The sequence below is a fragment of the Biomphalaria glabrata genome, chromosome 2, assembly GCF_947242115.1.
Source record: "Biomphalaria glabrata chromosome 2, xgBioGlab47.1, whole genome shotgun sequence".
Lineage (NCBI taxonomy): Eukaryota > Metazoa > Mollusca > Gastropoda > Planorbidae > Biomphalaria > Biomphalaria glabrata.
The window spans coordinates 63,397,421-63,418,820 of NC_074712.1; the positions used below are offsets into that span (position 1 = coordinate 63,397,421).

The window sequence follows — 21,400 nt, forward strand, 5'->3', positions numbered from 1 at the left end:
TTTTCATTCAGTATAAATGTAGATCTAAAACAATGATCGGAACACAAGACTAGACTTTCAGTGTGGTGCTTAAATAGATCTAATCAGTAATCATTGAAAATCATGGCTTCACAAGCAGCTGTGGTAGATCATATCTAGACTAGATCTAGACCTATTTACATAATTAAATTCTCTATATATTTAAAAACCGTATAATTTATTATAATTATTATTATTTTATCTATAGATCTATTTTTTATATTTAATATAGAATTTTAGATCATACTCATAGTACATACTCATAGATTCTATGATTCTTTGATTTTGATAGATGATCATGATGATGATATCAAATATCATGATGACATTGATTATGATTGATGATAATAAGTTAATAGTAATAATACTTAATAATACTAGACTAATAATAGTAATAGATCATTAAAATTAATAGATAGGACAGATCTAGTCTAAGACTAAGACTAAATGAAAATAAAATGATTCAGTATAGACTGTATTATAGTACCTCAATACTGTAACTTTAACTGTATTCTGTATAGTCAGTATAGAGTTATAGTATAGAGTATCATTCAGTAGTATCACTGATCAGTATCTAGATCTATATTATAATGATTTATTAATGGACAGTCACATTCAACACATTGATTAATCATTGTAATTTACGGATCTAGATCTAGTATAATTTTTATAATTATTTATTAATATTATCTTATTTAATACAGACGTTATTTCAAAAAAGAAGATGATTACGTCCTATAATAATGGCTATATTACGTCGTGTATTAGATTATTTAGATCTATAATTCTATTCTAATCATTACCAATCATGTCTAAGTCTAATGGTAAAACTTCCCATCGAAGGACCCTTTTGAAGAATGAAAGGGACACCTCTGTTATGCCGACCACCTTTATGCCCATCAAAGACGGTGCTTGGAATATGATAAACCTCATTACAGGATATGTGCCTGCCCAGTGAAGATAACTATCTATATAAGCAGTCCCTCTATAGTATACTGGGTATACCAACACTTGCAAGAACATTTCGATTTGTATGTCCATGATGGGATGCAGACTTCTTTGGTGAAAGCATATTCAAGAAGTCTTAGTAGGTATAGTACCCTTGTCTCAAAACTCAAAATCATATTGAAGGATTGAGAGAAGCACTGCTTAGTACACACTGATTTTGGTTGATAAGGGGAGCGATTTACTCCACCACACTCTCGCTTGGAATTGTCCAAAAGCACTACTGGCCTGGCTAGGCGGTTATCAACTTAACTTGAAAGTGATGCATCATTTGATATTGTGCTTCCCTCATATGTGAAGTGGTCCACCATGTTCATTTATGGTGATCTTTGAGGCTGATTAGATTTTATTGGGTGACTTCTGAAACATGACTTCTGTTCTTTTAAGATTTATTATTAAACCAGAAAAATTGGCACCGTACCCCAATTCTTTGACTGGAGCTGATATTCAGTGTGAGCAAGTAGGGCACAGTCATTGGCATATAAAAGCTCTGTTATGATCATTTCCTTTGTTTTGGTATGGGGCAGTAGGTGCCAAAGATTGAACACATTTTGGAATAGTGGAATATGATATAGATGCCTTCATGCAGTAGCTGCCTCATTCGGCCCCAAAATTATGCCAGTGAAGATAAATAGCAAACAGATTAGAGGCAAGTACACAGCCCTGCTTTATAGCATTTTTCTATGGGAAAGTGATCAGAAAGGTCACCATTGTGTCTAATTTGGCCTTCAAGCTGCTTGAGAATGGATAGGAATCTATGTGAGCTTCCGAGCTTGAACAAAATCCTCCATAAGCCATCACTACTGACTTGGTTAGATCCACAAAGGCAGTGTCTTGGTCCAGATTCTGCTCTGCAATTTTCTTGTAATTCTCACAAAACAAATAGCATGTCGACTGTACTTGTACCAGCTCCAAAGCCACATAGGCTCTCAGATAGCATGTATATGTATATGTATATATTTATATAGACAGAGAAAGAGAGAGAGGGGGATTTAGATCTAGAAGCTCTATAGTCAGTATAGTCTAGTAGAACAAATCTACTCAATAGTATAGTTACTGTATAGTCTAAATAAGCAAATAACCGCTGACTGGGTTTGAAGCTTTTTTCTCTTTGTATAATTTTTCTTGTTGGCTGAAATTATTTCTACCTTGCTACACATTATTTATCTCATGAAAGCGAGAATCAAATTGTCATCAGTGTATATATAACAATGAGATGCCCTTGTACCTCAGCGAACTGATTGCTCCATATGTCCCTCACAGAGCCCTGCGCTCAATGGACTCATCGCTTCTAGTGGTGCCACGTTTCTCCCTCTGGCTTTTTCGGTGCACGGCCCAAAGGTTTGGAACTCAATCCCCATTGATCTCAGACAGACAACATGCTACCTTTAAATACCTTGGTATTATCCTAGACTATAAAATAAATTTTACTGCAAATACTGATTATATCAGCGAAAAAGGGCAGTAAAGATTACGACTACCATTGTGGTTCATTTTGTACACCAATGATTTTCAATCCGATAGTTATTGTTGCTCCTTCACAAAATTCGCTGATGATGCGGCTCTTCTTGCCCTGCTCTCAGAGAGCTCAGACGTAAATGAGTATTTCAAAGAACTAGAACACATTGAGGAATACTGTAAAGATAATTTTTTTATTATTAAATGTAAAAAAAAACCAAAGAAATGATAATCGATTTTCGTAGGGACAAGAAGGGAAATGATATTGTTTCTGTAGCTGGAGAGACTATTGAAATTGTGCAAACCTTTAAATACCTTGGTACTATCCTAGACAATAAACTAAATTTTACTGCAAATACTGATTATATCAGCAAAAAAGGGCAGCAAAGATTACGACTACTAAGAAAACTGTCCTCATTTAATGTTAGCGAAAAGGCCTTGGCTATGTTTTATCACGCTCACATCTGCAATATTTTAAGTTTCAATATCACTGCCTGGTATGGCAATCTGAGCATTAAAAATAAAAATAAACTTAATAGAATCCTAAATGCTGCTGGCAAAATCATTGGCAAAAAACAAACCCCATTTGGGCAGTTGTTTTAGACAAACATCTATAAAAAAGCTAACAAGATCCTCGAAATAAAGAATCACCCTTTGTGTCAGGATTTTGTGATTTTACCATCACAAAAGAGATACAAGACACCAATAGCAAAGACAAACAGACACAAACACTCTTTTGTTCCCCTGGCAATCAAATCATTAAATAAGAACAATCTGGTATAAACTTTATCACATGTAAATTATGAGTGCGTCTGGTGTGAATGTACACTTTGGTTTCTTATAGTTATAATGTTTTTTGTTTGGTGTAATGCACAAATTGTAAGACAAATTTCCTTACGGATAATAAAGATTATTATTATTATTATTACACTACTTTCAAGAAGAACATTAAGACCTACCTGTTTAAAACTTTTTTAGATTTGTTTGTCATTTTAGCTCTCGTGTTTGTGTTTGTAATGTTATTACAGCGCCTTGAGCCTACATTTTGTTTATAAATAAAATTATTATTATTATTATTGCTACCACTCCTGTCTTGCCTGGTTAAGCCCTACTTTGCATTCGAGCAGACCTTAAAACTTAACTTTCACTATAAGGTAATAGAGTAAAATTTGCATGCCTTCACTTTGTACTGCATTTTTTTTTTTTTTTGTTCTCTAGTCTATCATAATGCCAGTACACAATGGTTCACTTTGGCTGAAAGAGTGTTTAGCATCTGTATCACAGCAGACGTACAGTGGGAAGATTGAATTAAGTGTGTATGATGATGCCAGCACAGTGAGTTTAATATTCCATTAATTAGCACTTGTCTTCTTTCTGTTTCAAAAGCTAAATAATTTATTGCCTCATGGGTAAGGAGTTATTAGAGTGTTTACACTAAAAAATTATCAGGTAAACAGCACTTAAAAAAAAGGATATACTTTCAACAAAACGCAAAAGCAGAAAGACTCTTATTATATATTGTTGTAAACCTGGTGGTGACACAGATGGGGGTAGTGCTGTGTGTTTTTAGCCTACCCAAATCGCCACAGTCCAGCGCAGGAAGAGCGGTCAACTGTGACCAGTGACAGTACACGCCTGTTCGACAACGACCTGTGTGTAAATATTACGCACGCAAGTCACAGCGATTGTGATCATTCTGAGTGGTCAAGAACGTTCCATCCGATTCTAGAAGGCCAGTAGAGACAGTATATAAGAGCGAGTGTGTTAGAAAGACTGGACTTCACGTTACCTCGCAATGTGACCAGACGAGGCGAAGTTAGAGACAGACGGTGTGTTAAGTCAGGCTGAGCAAGGCTTGGTTTTTGTAAAGACAGTGTGATGTTGTTGCTAACTGTACAGTATTTGTAATGTATTTGAAATTAAATTGACTGTTACTTTGGAGCCCTGATGAGTTGTGAGGTTCTTTGAGTTCGTTGGTTAGTGTGATGCAGTTTGAAGAGAGCCGGGATAGTAGGAGAAATACGTAACAATATATATATATATTTAATAAAATACATCAAATGAGCATCAGGGAAAAAGCATTTCCATTAGGAATGATATTACAACAATTGGTGCCATCAGACTTAGTGAAATTATGGCCCATTTAATTAAATGTATGATTTTGGCTTGCATCACTTATCTTATGGATCTCTGGGCTTCAGTGCACAAAAAGATTAAGCATTTCATAGCACTAATTTTTTCCTTAACGGAACACTTCACAAATTCTGGGTATCTAGTGGAACACTTTGCTTATTTTTTTAGAGAGATTAATTCACTTGTTGGACTACTAGTTAATTATCCCAGGAGTTTGTGGAACACTATTCAAGCCTCACGTAACACTAGGGTTCCACAGAACTAGTTTGGGAAACACTGCACTAGAGTATAAAAATTATTTGCACACTAAAGACAACATGTGTGGTTAGAAGGTATACAAATCTTTTTTGTGTGATAATACAAAAAAATACAACTTATAGGTTACATGTTGATTAGATTTATAAAAATGTCAACAAATGTTTAACCCTTAAAACGTGTGTGGTAGTTTAGCCTCTAAACATCAGCATTTTAATTCGATTTTGTATGCACTCATTGTAAAACAGCTCAGCACTTGAAGGGTTAATTCTAGTTGTTCATTACACTTAAGAAAATGTTATTAGCTTAGAAACGATGACTTCACAGGGCACAGAAAATAATGTAGTGATTCTTTCATATTGTTATTTTCAAAATGAAACTTGCTTAGAGTACCATGGTTATGCAATAAATATTTTTATTCTATTGTAGGATGATAGCAGAAAGCTAATAGAAAAATGGGCCAGACTTTGTGATGATCCAAGAATATCTTTAATAATCTCTGGTCATGAAGGCCTACCTTATGGAGGTAATTTATTTTCTTTAAGAATTTGGATAAACCAATTTGGTCACTAAATTTTGTGATCAGTGAATTTGTGTTTGTTTGTTTGTATACAGACTTCATTTTGATAATACTTATTTCTCAGTGGGTTATGCCAAGAACCAAGCCATTGCTCAGAGTTCTGGAGAATTCTTATGTTTCTTGGATTCAGTTAGTATATATTTAGCCTTAAATTTTACAGAAATATTATTAATACCAGCTTTTATTTTATTATGTTTCGTTTAAGTTCAATAAAAGTTTGAAAAAGTTGAGTTTTTAAGTTTTCATAATTATGGTAACAAAAAGTAAATTTCCACTTTCAGACTATGTGTTCTATAGGGCAGATGATGTAAAAGGTCCTCTGTGGCCCACTGTTAACGAGGGTGTCATCACCTTTACTTATACCCAACTAATGTCTGGCACCCATTAGAGAAGGGTGGACTCAGAGCCACCATAAAGATCCCGAAATTAAAAATCCCAGTCTTCAGAAGGATTCGAACCCCGGACCCTCTGGTTTTGAAGCCAAGCTCTTTACTAGTCAACCACCACGCCTCCCATTATCATAGTACACTTCCAAAAATGTCCCTTAAAAATTAAAGCTTCCAAACACAATGAACATTAAAAATTTCCATAAAAATTGAATGCTAATGTACATCAAATGAATGGAATCTAATTTATACAACTTAGAAATTCTTGCTCAGTTCTAATATCTAATAGATTATTTCAGTTGAAAACAACAGGCCCAGAAAGTTAATAACCTAGGAATTCATCCTTTAATAGAATATAATTACTAAATAGAATATAATTACTAAATAGAATATAATTACTAAATAGAATATAGTTACTAAATAGAATATAATTACTAAATAGAATATAATTACTAAATAGAATATAATTACTAAATAGAATATAATTACTAAATAGAATATAGTTACTAAATAGAATATAATTACTGTTCCGTTGCCAGTTATCACTTATCAGCTAGTGCACAATATTGATCAGAAAGAACACTCTATTCTTATTGTTGTTTCATTCATTGACCATGTTGCTGATATTTTTAATTGTAGGATGATGTTATGCATGAGGATAGAATAGTGAGACAGTTGGAAGTAGCTGTAGTGTTTCACAGAGCTGTGAGTATGTATGCATTCAGTCTATACAAATACAAGTTATTACATTTTAATGCAGCATGTCAAACTCAAATTAGATCAATTTTTTGTTTGTTTGCTAGCTATTACAAATTGTTATTTTGCTTTGGCCAATAAGATATTTTGATAGATATTGAAATAATTTATTTTGCTTTGCCAAATCAGATTGTTGGTTTCTATTGAAATAATTTTATTTTGCTTTATCCAATCAGATTGTTGGTTGCTGTTGAATAATTTATTTTGCTTTATCCAATCAGATTGTTGGTTGCTGTTGAATAATTTATTTTGCTTTATCCAATCAGATTGTTACTTGCATTGAAGTAATTTATTTTGCTTTATCCAATCAGATTGTTGGTTGCAAATTTCATAGAGAGCCTCAAGGTTCAACAGCACGTTTCACACAGTGGGCCAACACATTGACTCAGGATCAGTTGTACACACAGGTGAGATTATCAGACAGCACATCTGCCTTGTAATCTATGAATTATTTTAGAACATTAATACCTCCAAAGATGATCCCAGATTTATAAAACAGAAGATATTTAAAAACTTTTTTTTGAATTGGTATAGATAAAGGGAAGAGAAAAAAAAAATCAGTCTTAAGAAATACAATACGTTTTAAATAAATATTGTTTTTTTAAATACATTTAATGTTGATTACATAAAAGCAGCGAAATCTGACTTGAGTTTGAACTGCGTGAACTAAGAAAGGTCAATCGTGGCAGCACCATATCGCATGTTAATTGGGAAAATAGCTGAAAAATTTCTAGTTTATGGATAATTTTTAAAAGATCTTTAACAGTAAATGATATTGGTCACTGCTAGACTCGGAGCTGACTTTATATAAGTAGAGTAGACTTTAAAAATAGTTTTTTAGCTAGTTATGTTCTGAAAATATTGATGTATTGTTTAGTAACACAAGGGCAGATAATTTGTTTTAAAAAAACTTAACTAAAGGGCAAAAATGTGATAAAAGAATGAGATGCAGAGCTTTTAATTACAGGTCTATTTGTCACATGGGCCCACTGTCATCATGCCAACATGGTTTTGTCATCGTGATGTCATAACATCATTAGGAGGATTTGATGAAAGAGGGAAGGTATGCAAAACAATGTTCAGTACAAACTAGATATTTAGACGATTTATTGGAACTTACATTTGTAATGTGCTTAGATTAGAATGACATATTCTTTTGATTACTTTATGTTAACAAATATTGATTAGAACAATTAAAGTACAATGGACTAAACAAAAATGCTTGCAGTTCAATGAACTAAACAAAACTGCTAGTAGTAATAACACTACAATAACAAAGTCAAAACATCATTTTGTATCAAATTGTTTTTCTATTTATGGGTATTTATTGTTGGCCATGATAAAAATCTCTTTTAAAGTTACAGAAACAATGTTAGAATTAGAAAAATGTTGATATGTTTCATCAACACACCACACCAATCTTTTTGCTTACCTGTTTCATTTGCATTCACTTTAATTATCAGAAACAATAATCATTTGCTGTATAAATGCTATTAAACATGCTTTTTGTAGCAACTTACACAATATACAATGTTAAGCCTGCATTGGATGCAGCAAAATATGTAGGTCACAGCTGGGGCTGTGTAGCCATGGGATATACTGCATTCCTCACTAATCTTCGGACTTGAGGACAAGCCTTATTATTACACAGTAATTGTAGTAGTATATACTGTATTTGAAACTGCTATTTGTAGAAACATGAAAGTTATTAGCAGCATTAAGTTTGTTTAGAGTTTTAGGGAAATATCCTTCTATGAAAGAGAGAAATTTAGTGCTATACCTTTACTAGTTTACCTATCCCTTAGTCTGTTGGACCGTTTGGGGCACCAGGCAAGACTTGTCGACCGTCTTTCTCCATTCCTCCCTTTTTTTTTTTTTTTTTGCCTTGTTTAGAACCTCTCTCAATGGCAGGCCCGTCCATCCTTTAATGTTGTCCTCCCATCGCTTTTTCTGTCTGCCTCTTCTTCTTAGTGCTATAGCAATTCATGAAGCCTGATTTGTAAAATATAAATATAATTCACATAATAATATATTTATTTCAAATATGGATACAATTTTATAGTTTAGCATTTTTATACATTATTTTTCAAATGACCACAATTTTGCTGTTTTCTTTTATCAGGGCACTCCGGAAGATCTGTTGTTGTTTTATAAACATTTAGAGAATGGTGGTGAAGTAATCAAAGTAGACCTTGACCTGTTAATGTACAGATATCATCCGCAGGCAGAGACATTTTCTATAGCAGAGTGAGTTCTATCTAGAATAGCTAGTTTAGCAGCATGTAGAATATGTAGGTTTTCTGCCAATTCAAATATGATCGTTGCTGTAAAAGTGGGGGAAAAATACTTTTTAGCTAGTTTTATTGTCAACTTGGACTAAACTTTAGTTGACCTTGATTCCATGTTAACTCTTTCTCTCCTAACTAATTAGTTTATCAATGGTTGATAAGGTCATAGAACATACCAGCCATAGTAAAAATTGTGATTAAGTTCAAGGAAATGAAATTTAGAAAAACTAGTAAAAAAAACAACTAAGCAATAAATGAACTATTACCTTAGCATGACCATGTCATTTTGGGTAAAATTGATGAATTTCAGAATGGTTTTAATTTTTTGGTCATCGTTTATTAAATAACTGACTTATTTTCTTATGACACATTATTTCTTATGGCTAGGGCACCCTATTTTGAAGCTGCATATTTGACCTTGTAAATAAATGTGACTTTGCCTGTGTAAATTTTTTCAGCTAGCCCATTTTTACTTGTTAACGATGACCTCCCTTGCCACAGCTCTTGTCATAAGATCCTCAGAGTGTGATCCAATATATATGTCCATTGCTTTAACATCTGCTGCCAAGTCATGTCATATACGCTCAACACTATTGTTCAGTGGTCTTGGTAGTCCCAGGTTCGAACCCTGACCGCTCGCTGCCAACCCCAGTCGTTCTGCGGGAGGTTTGGGCTAGGATGTAATATCTTCAAATCTGAAGGAACTTCCAAAACTTGTAAAACATTTAATGCCTGTCTTCATCTGTGTAAAAAGAGATCAGCCTTTTTCCTTGAGCTTTCTCGATTACACAAGGGCTAAGAATGTTTTTTCTATTAATTTGAAACAACATATTAGGCATTTGACAAACACTATTATTTCTACCATAATGCAGCACAAAGTTTTGGGTATTTGAAACACAGACTTAAACTTCATGTTTTGACACTACAAATCATTGTTTACTTTAGGAATACTATCTGGACAGCAAGAGTGGAGTTCTTGGAAAAACAAGTTCTCAACAAATTGAAATCATTTTCAATTTGGAATGCAGGAAAACAGGGGCGCAAATTTTATCGAAGCTTATCACCTTACAACAAAAAAAAGGTAGTTATTTTTTTATGGAATAAAATTCTGTCATAGCTAATGTAGCAATTCAAAACATTTAATTTTTTAGGCTGCTATATTTATAAAGTGAATCTTCTTAAGATTCTCAATTGGATCTTTGTTTATCTGGAAATGTTTATGTCTTCTGAGAAATAAATTATTCTGTTATTTACTTGTCAATGGATGTACGATGGCTGAGTGGTAAAGCCCTTGACCTCTGAACTGGAGGGTATCAAGTTTAAATCCTGGTGAAGACTGGAATTTTTTATTTTGGGATCTTTAGGTTGCCTCTGAGTCCACCCTTCTCCACCTGACATACGCTGGGGAAGGCGGATGGTCATTGTGCTGGCCATGTGACACCTTTGTTAACCATCGTCTTCCCCCGGGCATATATTGGACTGTGACCTAGAAGTAGGATAGGTCATAAGACCAGTGACCTCTGCCGTACTGGCTCTATTAATTTTTGTGTATCTCTCAATATAACAAGTGGACAACATAAATACATAACAAATTTGGATGCTTTAACGGGTAGGAGCAATCAAGCCATAAATATAGATACAAATGGGAAGCTAAGTGCTGAATAACAAATGATAATAATAATAATCTTTATTATCCGTACGGAAATTTGTCTTACAATTTGTGCATTACACCAAACAAAAAACATTATAACTATAAGAAACCAAAGTGTACATTCACACCAGACTCACTCATAATTTACATGTGACAAAGTTTATACCAGATTGTTCTTATTTAATGATTTGATTGCCAGGGGAACAAAAGAGTGTTTGTGTCTGTTTGTCTTTGCTATCGGTGTCTTGTATCTCTTTTGTGATGGTAAAACACAAAATCCTGACACAAAGGGTGATTCCTTATTGCGAGGATCTTGTTAGCTTTTTTATAGATGTTTGTCTCAAACAACTGCCCAAATGGGGTTTGTTTTTTGCCATACATACATACATATCTATTCTTATCTTATATAATACAGATGTTACTTCAAAAAAGAAGATGATTATGTCCTATGTGTCATGCATTTAGTCATGCATATTAACCAATGACCTAAATTCTGCTAAGTCACTGGTTTTCCTGACTAGCTCAGGCAACCCATTCCATGCTCTAATTGCACCAGGAAAGAAGGAGCATTTGTACAAATTTGTCCTAGCATATGGAATGAGGAATGTGCCTTTATCTTTGTGACTTTCTGAGTATTTTGTTTTTTTATTTGAAGATTATGGTACAGTGTTTTATGTATGATTGCTACTTTACTTTTGAGTCTTCTGTCCTGAAGCCTTTCTAAATTTTGGGATTTCACTAAAGGTGTTACTCTAGTCAAATGTGAATATTCGTTTGTTATGAATCTCACTGCTCTATTTTGTGTCTGTTCCAGTTTCTTAATGTTTTCTTGAGTTGAGGGGTTTTCTTGAGTTGATATTACATACCCTAACCATAACCAAATTTTTTAAATTAAAAATTGTCTGAGAAGTTGGGTTTGAGGAAGTCTTTTTATTTTCAACTAGAATATTTTAAACAGATATTTATTATATTAATACATTTCAAAATTGAACAAAAAAAATTCTTTGTATGTTGATTTTTTAAAAATGACATTAAAATCTGTAAAAGTGCTTTTTTTTGTTTTCATCAAAATATTATCTTATAAATTACAGATATTCCTGTAAGAGAAAAGATAATTACATCATATGCATATCATACATTATATCATATCATCATATGCATATCCAAGATTTAATCTAGTCAAGCATCTTATTAAGAGACTTAAACTCTGATAAGTCATTGGTTTTCATGGCTGATTCATGCAACCCATTCCATGTTCTAATGACACAGGAAAAAGTTGAACAAATTTGTCTTTACCTGTGTGCCTTTCTGAGTATCTTATTAGGTTGTGTTTTTACTTTATAGTCTTCTATTTATATCTATACATTATATCTATATGTTACCAACATCCTTGGCTTCTATTTCTTAAAGACCTGATTGTCTGGGACATGGGAGATCTAGAGTTTTATTTATGTTATCTAATGCGTATGACGATATCATGAACACTTCACTCTTGAATTGCATCGCTGTAAGGGGGCATGGTAGCAAAGTGGTAAAGCCCTTAGCATCTTAACAGAGGGATTTTTTTGGACCCGAGTCCACCCAACTCTAATAGGTACCTGACATACATTGGGGAAGTAAAGGCGTTTGGTCATTGTGCTGGCCACATGATACCCTCGTTAATCAGATGACCCAACTAATGTCAGGTACCCATTAGAGCTGGGTGGACTCGGAGGCACCCTAAAGATCCTGAAATTCAAAATCCCAGTTTTTTACCAGGATTCGAATCCCTGATCCTTGGTTCAGAAGCCAATTGCTTTACCACTCAGCCACTGCATCTCCTAAGTAATTAATTAGTGATAGTTAATTTATTTTGTTTAATATAGAAACAAATATATATATATTTAAATATAAATTGTATAGTATTGAGAGATGTACCTAAAAACAATGTGCAGTTCTTTCCCTTTTTACTTGAAAAAAAGGGGTTGGTCTGTGATGTCTGACCTAATTTCTCCACTTCTCTTCTGAACAACTTGTCTTTTCTTATAGACATCACTTGTAGCACAATTTATTTTTTTATTTTTGTTTATAGGTTTTAATGTTTTGTGATGTGGACATCAAGAAAATTGAACAAAAAAAGTTTTATATTGATGAAAGTAGTAAGGTAACTTTCAATTCTTCACAGTTTTATATTGATGAAAAGTAGTAAGGTGAATTTCAATTCTTCACAGTTTAAGCAATAGCTTAAATAATAATAAAAATGCCAATATCTTCAATTCTGAAGATTAAGGGTGAGTGCAGTGTATCACTTGACTATGCAAACCCAGTTGTGACCAGTATTTTTTTCCACATCTTACGCAGACAAAGCCGTTATCTGCCAGGGTCTATTTTAGTTTTCTTTACATCTGTAACTGTTTTCTACAACGGCTTTTCTTTGGACCTCAGATGTGTGTCCATGGCTTCTAACCGTTTAGTTTAGAGGCCATCTGCAGCAAGCTACTTTCCTCTACACCAGTGAGATCAAAATGGTGCCTGAATTATCTTTTTGGCGCTTACGATAATATTGTTACGAATCTCCCTATCCAGGCTCGCTGCAAATGGCACCAAACGACACCACCAACTGTAAGAACTTGACAACTCAGGGCTTGAAAATAACGTAATAGTTTAATGTCAATAAATAACAGCCAATACTGTACAATTGGCAGCACGTAACACAAGACTGTACAAATATCTCTCCGCTGTATCAACTCTTGCACTGGTCTCTCTGTCTCGTCTCGGACTTGTACTGAGCCGTTGTAACGAACTGTAGATCGGAATGTTGTCACCACCGGTCTCTGATACCTTCGCTCTTTATATAGGGTCCCTGCTGGCCTTCTAGAACCGGACAGAACGTCGTTCGACCATTCTGGGTGGTCAGATGACTACATCCCTCGTGACACTCCTGAGCTCGGTTCACGATGTCGATCCTTCCCGAACCATCATGTTGATACTCGTCTCGGCCGATCGTCGTAACTCGTCACGGTTGACCGCTCATCTAGCGCTGGCCTGGGGCGATTTGCGTCGGCTGACTCTACACACACGCCACCACCCCCATCTGTGCCACCACCAGGTTTATAACACTGCCCCCTCCTTAGATCTGTCCGTCCCGGGCAGATTCAGCTTCACCATAGTACTTGTTGAGTCTGTCGATGTGGACGACCTTCAGTTTGGACCTTGGGCTCTTCTGTATTCGATACACAACATCGTTTATTCTTTTTATCACTCGGTAGGGTCCTTCCCAGTCTTTTTGAAGCTTTGGGGACTTGCCTTTTCGTCTTTGTGGATTGTAAAGCCACACCAGATCGTTCTCCTGAAACCCAGCGGCATTGGCCCGTTTGTCGTACCTTGTCTTCACCTGGTCACTGTTGATCTTGATGTTCCTGCGGGCAAGAGCGTGAGCTTTCTCCATCCGTTTTCGGAGATTTGCGACATAGTCTGTCGAAGAGGCTGGCACATCTCCCGGAATCCCGAATAGCAAATCACATGGTAGTTGCAGCTCTCGGCCGAACAACATCTTTGCTGGAGTGTAACCAGTGGTGCTGTGAATCGATCCTCTATATGCCATAAGGAACATTGGTATATATGTGTCCCAGTCATCTTGACGATCGTCGACGACTTTCGACAGGTGTTGTTCCAGTGTTCGGTTAAATCGTTCTACCATCCCGTCTGACTGGGGGTGAAGAGGGGTTGTGCGTGTCTTCTCGATGCCGAGTACCTGGCACATCTCTTGGAAGATCTTGGATTCGAAGTTTCGGCCCTGGTCGGAGTGTAACTCTATGGGAGCACCGAATCGGCTAATCCAATTTTCTACAAGTGTTTCCGCTATGGTGGTGGCTTCTTGGTTTGGTATCGCATACGCCTCAGGCCACTTAGTAAAATAGTCGATCGCCACTAGAACGTACTTGTTTCCTCTCTGGGACTCAGGAAACGGTCCGGCTACATCGATAGCTATTCTTTCGAAGGGATTACCGACGTTGTATTGCTGCATACGTCCCCTCGTTCTCCTGTGCGGGCCCTTTGCTGCTGCACACGCATCGCACCTTCGGCACCATTCTTCTACATCATCCCGGTAGCCGAACCAGTAAAACCGCTGGCGTACTTTTTCAAAGGTCTTGTTGACACCTAAATGTGACCCACTAGAATTATTATGGATTTCTTGCAACACCTCGGCAACTCTTACTTTAGGCAGCAACAGCTGCAAGCGATTGCTTTCTCCATCTGCGGTTTCCCAGACCCTCTTGAGAACTCCATTGTCAATTGTCAGTGAGTCCCATTGCGCCCAATATGCCTTGGTAGCAGCCCCTTTATCAGAAAGGTGATGCCATTCCGGTCTTTGTCCGTCTTCCTTCATAAGCAGAATGGGAGCCAGATCTTCATCTTTTAACTGGTCTTCTCGGATTCTTTTGTCGGACCATGATCCACAAGCTTGTACTCCAAGACGTTGGCAATCAATGATACCCCTCTTTTCTTCAACCTTGCTGCAGTGTTTGCATTCCATTCTGCAAGGCCGTCGAGACAGCGCGTCAGCATTCTGGTGAGTTTGGCCTTTTCGGTGCTGTGTCTCGAAGTCATAGGTTTGCAAACGTTCAATCCACCTTGCGACTTGTCCTTCAGGATTTTTAAATGACAACAGCCATTGAAGAGCAGCGTGATCTGTCCTAAGGGTGAATTTTTGCCCATATAAGTATTTGTGGAAATGTTGTATGGCATCCACAACTGCCAGTAGCTCACGTCTTGTGACACAGTAGTTTCTCTCGGCTTTCGACAATCTCCGACTAAAGTAAGCTATGACTCTCTCAGTTCCATCTATCTTTTGGGATAAGACAGCGCCTATTCCAGTACTGCTCGCATCGGTGTCAAGTATGAACGTCTCGCCTGGTATCGGGTAGGCCAGAATGGGTGATGAAACAAGAGTCTTTTTAAGTCGCTCAAAGGCCTCCTGGCATTCCGTTGTCCAAATAAAAGGCCGCTTCGGTTCTGTCAGTTGATGAAGGGCGCTACAGAGGCTAGAGAAGTTTGGTACGAAACGTCTGTAGTACGTGCAGAGTCCAAGAAAGCTTCTTAACTCCTGGATATTAGCGGGGATCGGCCATTCATTTACGGCTTCAACTTTATCCGGGTCTGTGCTGATTCCTTCCTTCGACACGATGTGCCCAAGGTACTTGACGCTCCTTCTGAACAAGGAGCACTTCTTTGGATTCAATTTCATGCCAGCGTTTCTGATTCGTTCGAATACTTCCTTCAGGTTTGCGATATGTTCCTCGAAGGTTCTGCCTATGACAATAATGTCATCTAAGTAGACAAGACACGTGGTCCAGTTGAGTCCTCTTAACACATGCTCCATTAGTCTTTCAAAGGTGGCTGGGGCGTTGCAGAGTCCAAAAGGCATTACGGTAAATTGCCAGAGACCATTACCAGCAGAGAAGGCCGTTTTATCTCTGTCCTCGGGGTGTAGTCCCACTTGCCAGTAGCCGCTCTTCAGGTCAAGGGTGGAAAAGATCTGTGACCCAGCAAGTGTATCCAATGTGTCGTCAATCCTAGGAAGCGGGTAGCTGTCCTTGTGTGTGGCGTCATTTAATAATCTATAGTCGACACAAAATCTCGTGGATCCATCTTTCTTCTTTACCAAGACGATTGGTGAACACCATGGACTATTGGATGGTTCAACAACCCCTTGCTGCCTCATCCGTTCTATGATGTCCATAGCTTCTTGGTGTTTTGCTAGCGGCAGGCGACGTGGTTGCTGTCGTATAGGCCTAGTGTTTCCTGTGTCTATTCGATGCTGGATTAGATTTGTCCGCCCAAAGTCCATTTCATCAGATGGCAATATGTCAGAAAACTCTTTGAGGAATTGTTCTGCTTTGGTGTACTGTTCTTTCGACAATATCGTTTTGACTTCTGTCAGAAATTTAGTAACCTGCGGTTCACTGGACTCGAGTCTTTCGACGGGGTTTTCACTGCTACAGTTTCTTATCATCTCAAGAGCATGGCAACCAGCGATAGCGCTACCTTTCCGAAAGTGTTTCTCTACTGTACCGAGGTTCATAATTCTTACGGGTACCATTAGGTCTTTCCCAATCGTGACTAGTGCCTTTCCTACTGCTATCCCGTTGTGGTTGGTGTCCAAGCTTTCTACCAGCGCTGTTCCTGTCGTGGGATAGCCGTCCTCAATTTTCCCCCAAATGATCATTTCAGACTTGGCAGGCAAGGTTGTATTTTCTACCAACTTAATCCTTCTGACTCGGCCATCTTCTTCATTCTCGTCGCCAAGCAAGGGTACTTCGAGGTCTCCACATTGTAAAGTGCCTCCGCCGATATTTAAGGAAAAGCCATATTTCAGCATGAAGTCGAGCCCTATTATGCAGTCATCTGTGACGTCAGCAATCAGGAATTCGTGTTCGAATGACTGATTCCCGATCTCGACTGTTATGTCGATCAGGCCTTTAATGGGCATCAGTTCTCCACTGGCTGTTTTCAACGAGTAGGCTCTAACTGGCGTTTTCTTGCTACTGTCCACTTTATCTGACCGGATGACTGATCGTGAGGCACCAGTGTCTAGGAGGAAGTGATAATTTTGGCATCCAATTTTTCCGATGATTTTCAGACTCTTACTCTGTCCTAGCACGGCGACCGGGATGATGGTTGTAGGGGCTCTCATTCTCTGTGTCGCCGGGTTCCGCCCCTTGAAGCCGGCGCGTGCTAGTTTCCCTGGTAGCCCCGGGAACTTGGTCGTGCATACCTTTCTGATCTGTAATGGGTTCCAGTTTGTGGGAATCTTCTAGTGCAGCTTCTTTGTATATGACCGAGTTCACCACAATTCCAGCATCGTACAGGAGCCCTAGGTTGATTTTCTGGTATCTGGTTTGTTCGTCGTTCATCTAGTGCCTCTGTCACCCTTCTCACAAGTTGTTCAAATTCTTCCTCTTTGACTTCCAACTTTCGGCCTTGATGAACGCTCCCAGATGCGTTTTTAGCGGCTTCATATGAGAGAGCGTATACGAGGGCTTCACTGGCCTTACGTCTACCACTAACTCTGGTGGCTTTCTTTAACTCGGGGTCTCGAAGCGCATCAATGAAGGCGTCTGTGGTAATGACTTCCAGAAAATCTTGTGCGGCGGTTGGGTATGCCAGATGTGCGAGTCGTTCGATGTCTGTCTCTAGCTCCTGTAGTGTTTCATCGGGGCGCTGTTGTCTGGTCTTTAGTTGCACACGATATACTTCTTGTAGATGTTCATCCCCGTATCGAAGTTCCATAGCCTGGACAAGGGCGGCGAAGTCTTGCTGGTTCGGTAGAGACTGTAGCAATTCGGAGGCTTTTCCTCTTAGGGATAACACAAGGGCTGTTGCTTTCTCCTCCTCACTGTTCCATTTGTTAACTTTGGCTGCTGCGTCAAATTGCTTCTTGTATACTGACCAGGACACGGAACCATCAAATACGGGGGGCTTCATTTTCCCGGAGACTTCAGGTACAAATGACGTCATATTTGCTTCTGGTACATTTGTGTGCTTGCGTTGGACTTGTATCTTCATTTCGTCGATGGCCTTCTCCACTGCGTCGACCCTCTGATTCATCTGCTCGTCAATGTTGGTGATTCTCTCCTCCACAGCATGTATGCGTTGGTTCATTGCCAATAACTCCGTTTTGATTCCCGAGTTCATTTTGTCTATCTTGTAATTGGTGTTTTCTTGCCCCGAGTTCAGCTGTTCTCGCATAGCTGCCATCTGCTCCTGTATGCTACTGGCGATCTGTCCCTGCATAGCTGCCATATGTCCTTGCATAGCTGCCATCTGTCCCTGCATAGCTGCCATCTGTTCCTGCAAGTCCGGTTCGACTTCAAAAAGATACGTGTCCGGATCTTCTTTTTCCTTCACCAGTTCTTCCCGAAGGCGTGCTTGTAAGGTTTCTTTGTTTCCGCTCATCTTCAGATCTCGATTACGGAGCTCTCGCCTCAGTTCCTTCAAAAGGAGTTGGTCTAGCGTTTTCGTAGTAGCCATTGCAGATCCCACTTCTGACACCAGTTGTTACGAATCTCCCTATCCAGGCTCGCTGCAAATGGCACCAAACGACACCACCAACTGTAAGAACTTGACAACTCAGGGCTTGAAAATAACGTAATAGTTTAATGTCAATAAATAACAGCCAATACTGTACAATTGGCAGCACGTAACACAAGACTGTACAAATATCTCTCCGCTGTATCAACTCTTGCACTGGTCTCTCTGTCTCGTCTCGGACTTGTACTGAGCCGTTGTAACGAACTGTAGATCGGAATGTTGTCACCACCGGTCTCTGATACCTTCGCTCTTTATATAGGGTCCCTGCTGGCCTTCTAGAACCGGACAGAACGTCGCTCGACCATTCTGGGTGGTCAGATGACTACATCCCTCGTGACACTCCTGAGCTCGGTTCACGATGTCGATCCTTCCCGAACCATCATGTTGATACTCGTCTCGGCCGATCGTCGTAACTCGTCACGGTTGACCGCTCATCTAGCGCTGGCCTGGGGCGATTTGCGTCGGCTGACTACACACACACACCACCACCCCCATCTGTGCCACCACCAGGTTTATAACAATATATTCACATTCCACCTAATCTCTCCAGCTAAAAATATTTTTTTTTGTAACTTTCTTTCTAATAAATTTTTTTTTATTTCATTAAAATTCATGGTTTAGTTTAGAGGCCATCTGCAGCAAGCAAGCTCCTCTATGCCAGTGAGAGTAAAATGGTGCCTGAATTATCTTTTTGGCGCTTACGATAATATATTCACATTCCACCTAATCTCTCCAGCTAAAAATATTTTTTTTTGTAACTTTCTTTCTAATAAATTTTTTTTTATTTCATTAAAATTCATGGTTTAGTTTAGAGGCCATCTGCAGCAAGCAAGCTCCTCTATGCCAGTGAGAGTAAAATGGTGCCTGAATTATCTTTTTGGCGCTTACGATAATATATTCACATTCCACCTAATCTCTTCAGCTAAAATAATTTTGTTTGTAACTTTCTTGCTAATAATTTTTTTTTATTTCATTAAATTCATGGTTATTAAACATGTCAAAATTTTAATAATAATGACAATATATTCTACCTAATATTACCAGCTGTAATAATTTTGTTAACTTAATTTCTAATAATTATTTTTCTATTTGATTAAATTTATGACTATTAAACATGTCAAAATGATATTGATTATGTTTCAGGAGGTTCCAAGACCAAAAATCCCAATAGTACATTTCACAGAAGTGAGACCACCGGTCATTATATGTGTAAAAATGGTAATTATACTTCTACCTGTACAGCACATTTAACTTTAAAGTTCCCCTTTCAGACTTTGCGATCTATAGGGGATATAATGTAAAGGACATCTCTCTTTGTGTGGCCTAGGTTAATGAGGGTGTCATGTGTCTAGCACAACGACCAACCGCTTTTACTTTTCCCCAACTAATGTCAGGTATCCATTAGAGCTGGGTGGACTCAGAGGCACCGAAAGATCCCAAAATTTAAAAATCCCAGGATTCAAACCTGGGACCCCCCGGTTTGGAAGCCAAGCGCTTTATCACTCAGCCACCATGCCTCCACATTCAACTTAACTTGCTTTTAACTTTCTTTTTTTTTTTAAAGTATTTTACTTTTTGATAATTTGACTTATTAGAATCTTTGAGTCGGAGTGATAATGTAATGTTATTGTACAAGTGCACATTAACTAATTGCATTAGTTTGACATAGCTATTTAAAAATCATTAGTCGTAAATCCTTTCCAGGAAAACATTTGTTTCATTACTATTTTACACTTCTTGCATTTCACCATTATAATAATTTGTCTAAAATAGAAATTTCAATATTGCCGACTAAATTGTTGTTTTCTATGGCAAGCAAATTAGACCTTAACTTGACCTCACTGACCTTAACTTGACCTCACTGACCTTTCCTTGACCTCACTATGTCCACCCAACTAAACAGTCAATTAGAAAGAATGGAATGTATTACCATATTTTTTTAATGAAGATTTATTAAAACTTTTAATTATTTTTTTTTAAATCTTATCATTTATAACAGCAACCAACACTTTTTGTTTTCTTGCAGAATTTATCTGGTAATTTTGAACAGAACTTGAAAAGTTTGAGATTAAAAGAAGGGCGTGATTATTTACATTTCAATTAAAAGTGTTAAAATATATTTACATTGTTTTGTTGCTTCTGTCTTTTGAAGCTTTATATTAAAAAAAAACTTTTGACTCAATAAATTGGTTGCAAAAAATATGAACAAATGGAAAAAAATGCTATAAAAAAAACAAAATTGCAAAGAGAGTTTGTGTTTTCACACAAATCTAAATGTGTCCCCTTTGTGTCCACCCAAAGGTCATCAGTTTGATAAGGTAAAGATGCACAATTATTTTCAGAAGCTATGAAGTAGAAGCTATGAAGTAGAAGCTATGAAGTAGAAACTATCAACAACCTTACCTCCCTTGGTACAAAATGTTGCCGATGGGATTGGTAGCTCCTCATGGCATGATGTCGGAGGTTTGAGGTTTAAAATATTGCTTAAAGAATTATACAAGATGATACAAATGTAGTTGCAGCAACAAAAAAAAAAAAACAGTTAAAATTATTTCAATGATCCCAATGAGTTTAAATGGGGTTTGATGAAGGGCATTATTCAAATTAAATCAACAACAATCATGGACCTAAACGCCAGCTCCATATCTGATCTGCAGCGCATCCTTGGTAATTTTTCAAGAGCGAACCTCGGCCTCAATATAAATATTTAAAAAAAATAGAGTCTTGTTGGCATAAAAGTCAGGTCCAGTTAAAGCTTCTTGGGATCCAGACATGGAAATAAATGCAGTTGACAGAT

General features: G+C 37.5%; 1 protein-coding gene across 2 annotated transcripts; it reads left to right on the plus strand.

The window, feature by feature from the left end:
* The first annotated feature begins 17 nt into the window (after positions 1-17).
* Positions 18-20,722, plus strand: LOC106063826 (UDP-GlcNAc:betaGal beta-1,3-N-acetylglucosaminyltransferase-like protein 1). 2 transcript variants are annotated; one of them, XM_056021893.1, is made up of 12 exons: positions 18-123; positions 3,700-3,816; positions 5,299-5,395; positions 5,514-5,578; positions 6,475-6,540; positions 6,903-6,998; positions 7,559-7,654; positions 8,714-8,838; positions 9,825-9,960; positions 12,602-12,673; positions 19,747-19,821; positions 20,630-20,722. In XM_056021893.1, the coding sequence occupies exons 1-12, from the start codon at positions 103-105 to the stop codon at positions 20,705-20,707; spliced, it is 1,044 nt and encodes a 347-aa protein (XP_055877868.1). In that variant the 5' UTR covers positions 18-102; the 3' UTR covers positions 20,708-20,722. The 2 variants fall into 2 exon arrangements, with proteins under 2 accessions (XP_055877868.1, XP_055877869.1); XM_056021894.1 differs by lacking the exon at positions 18-123 and adding an exon at positions 680-1,109 and having other exon boundaries at positions 20,630-20,716.
* The last annotated feature ends 678 nt before the right edge of the window (positions 20,723-21,400 follow it).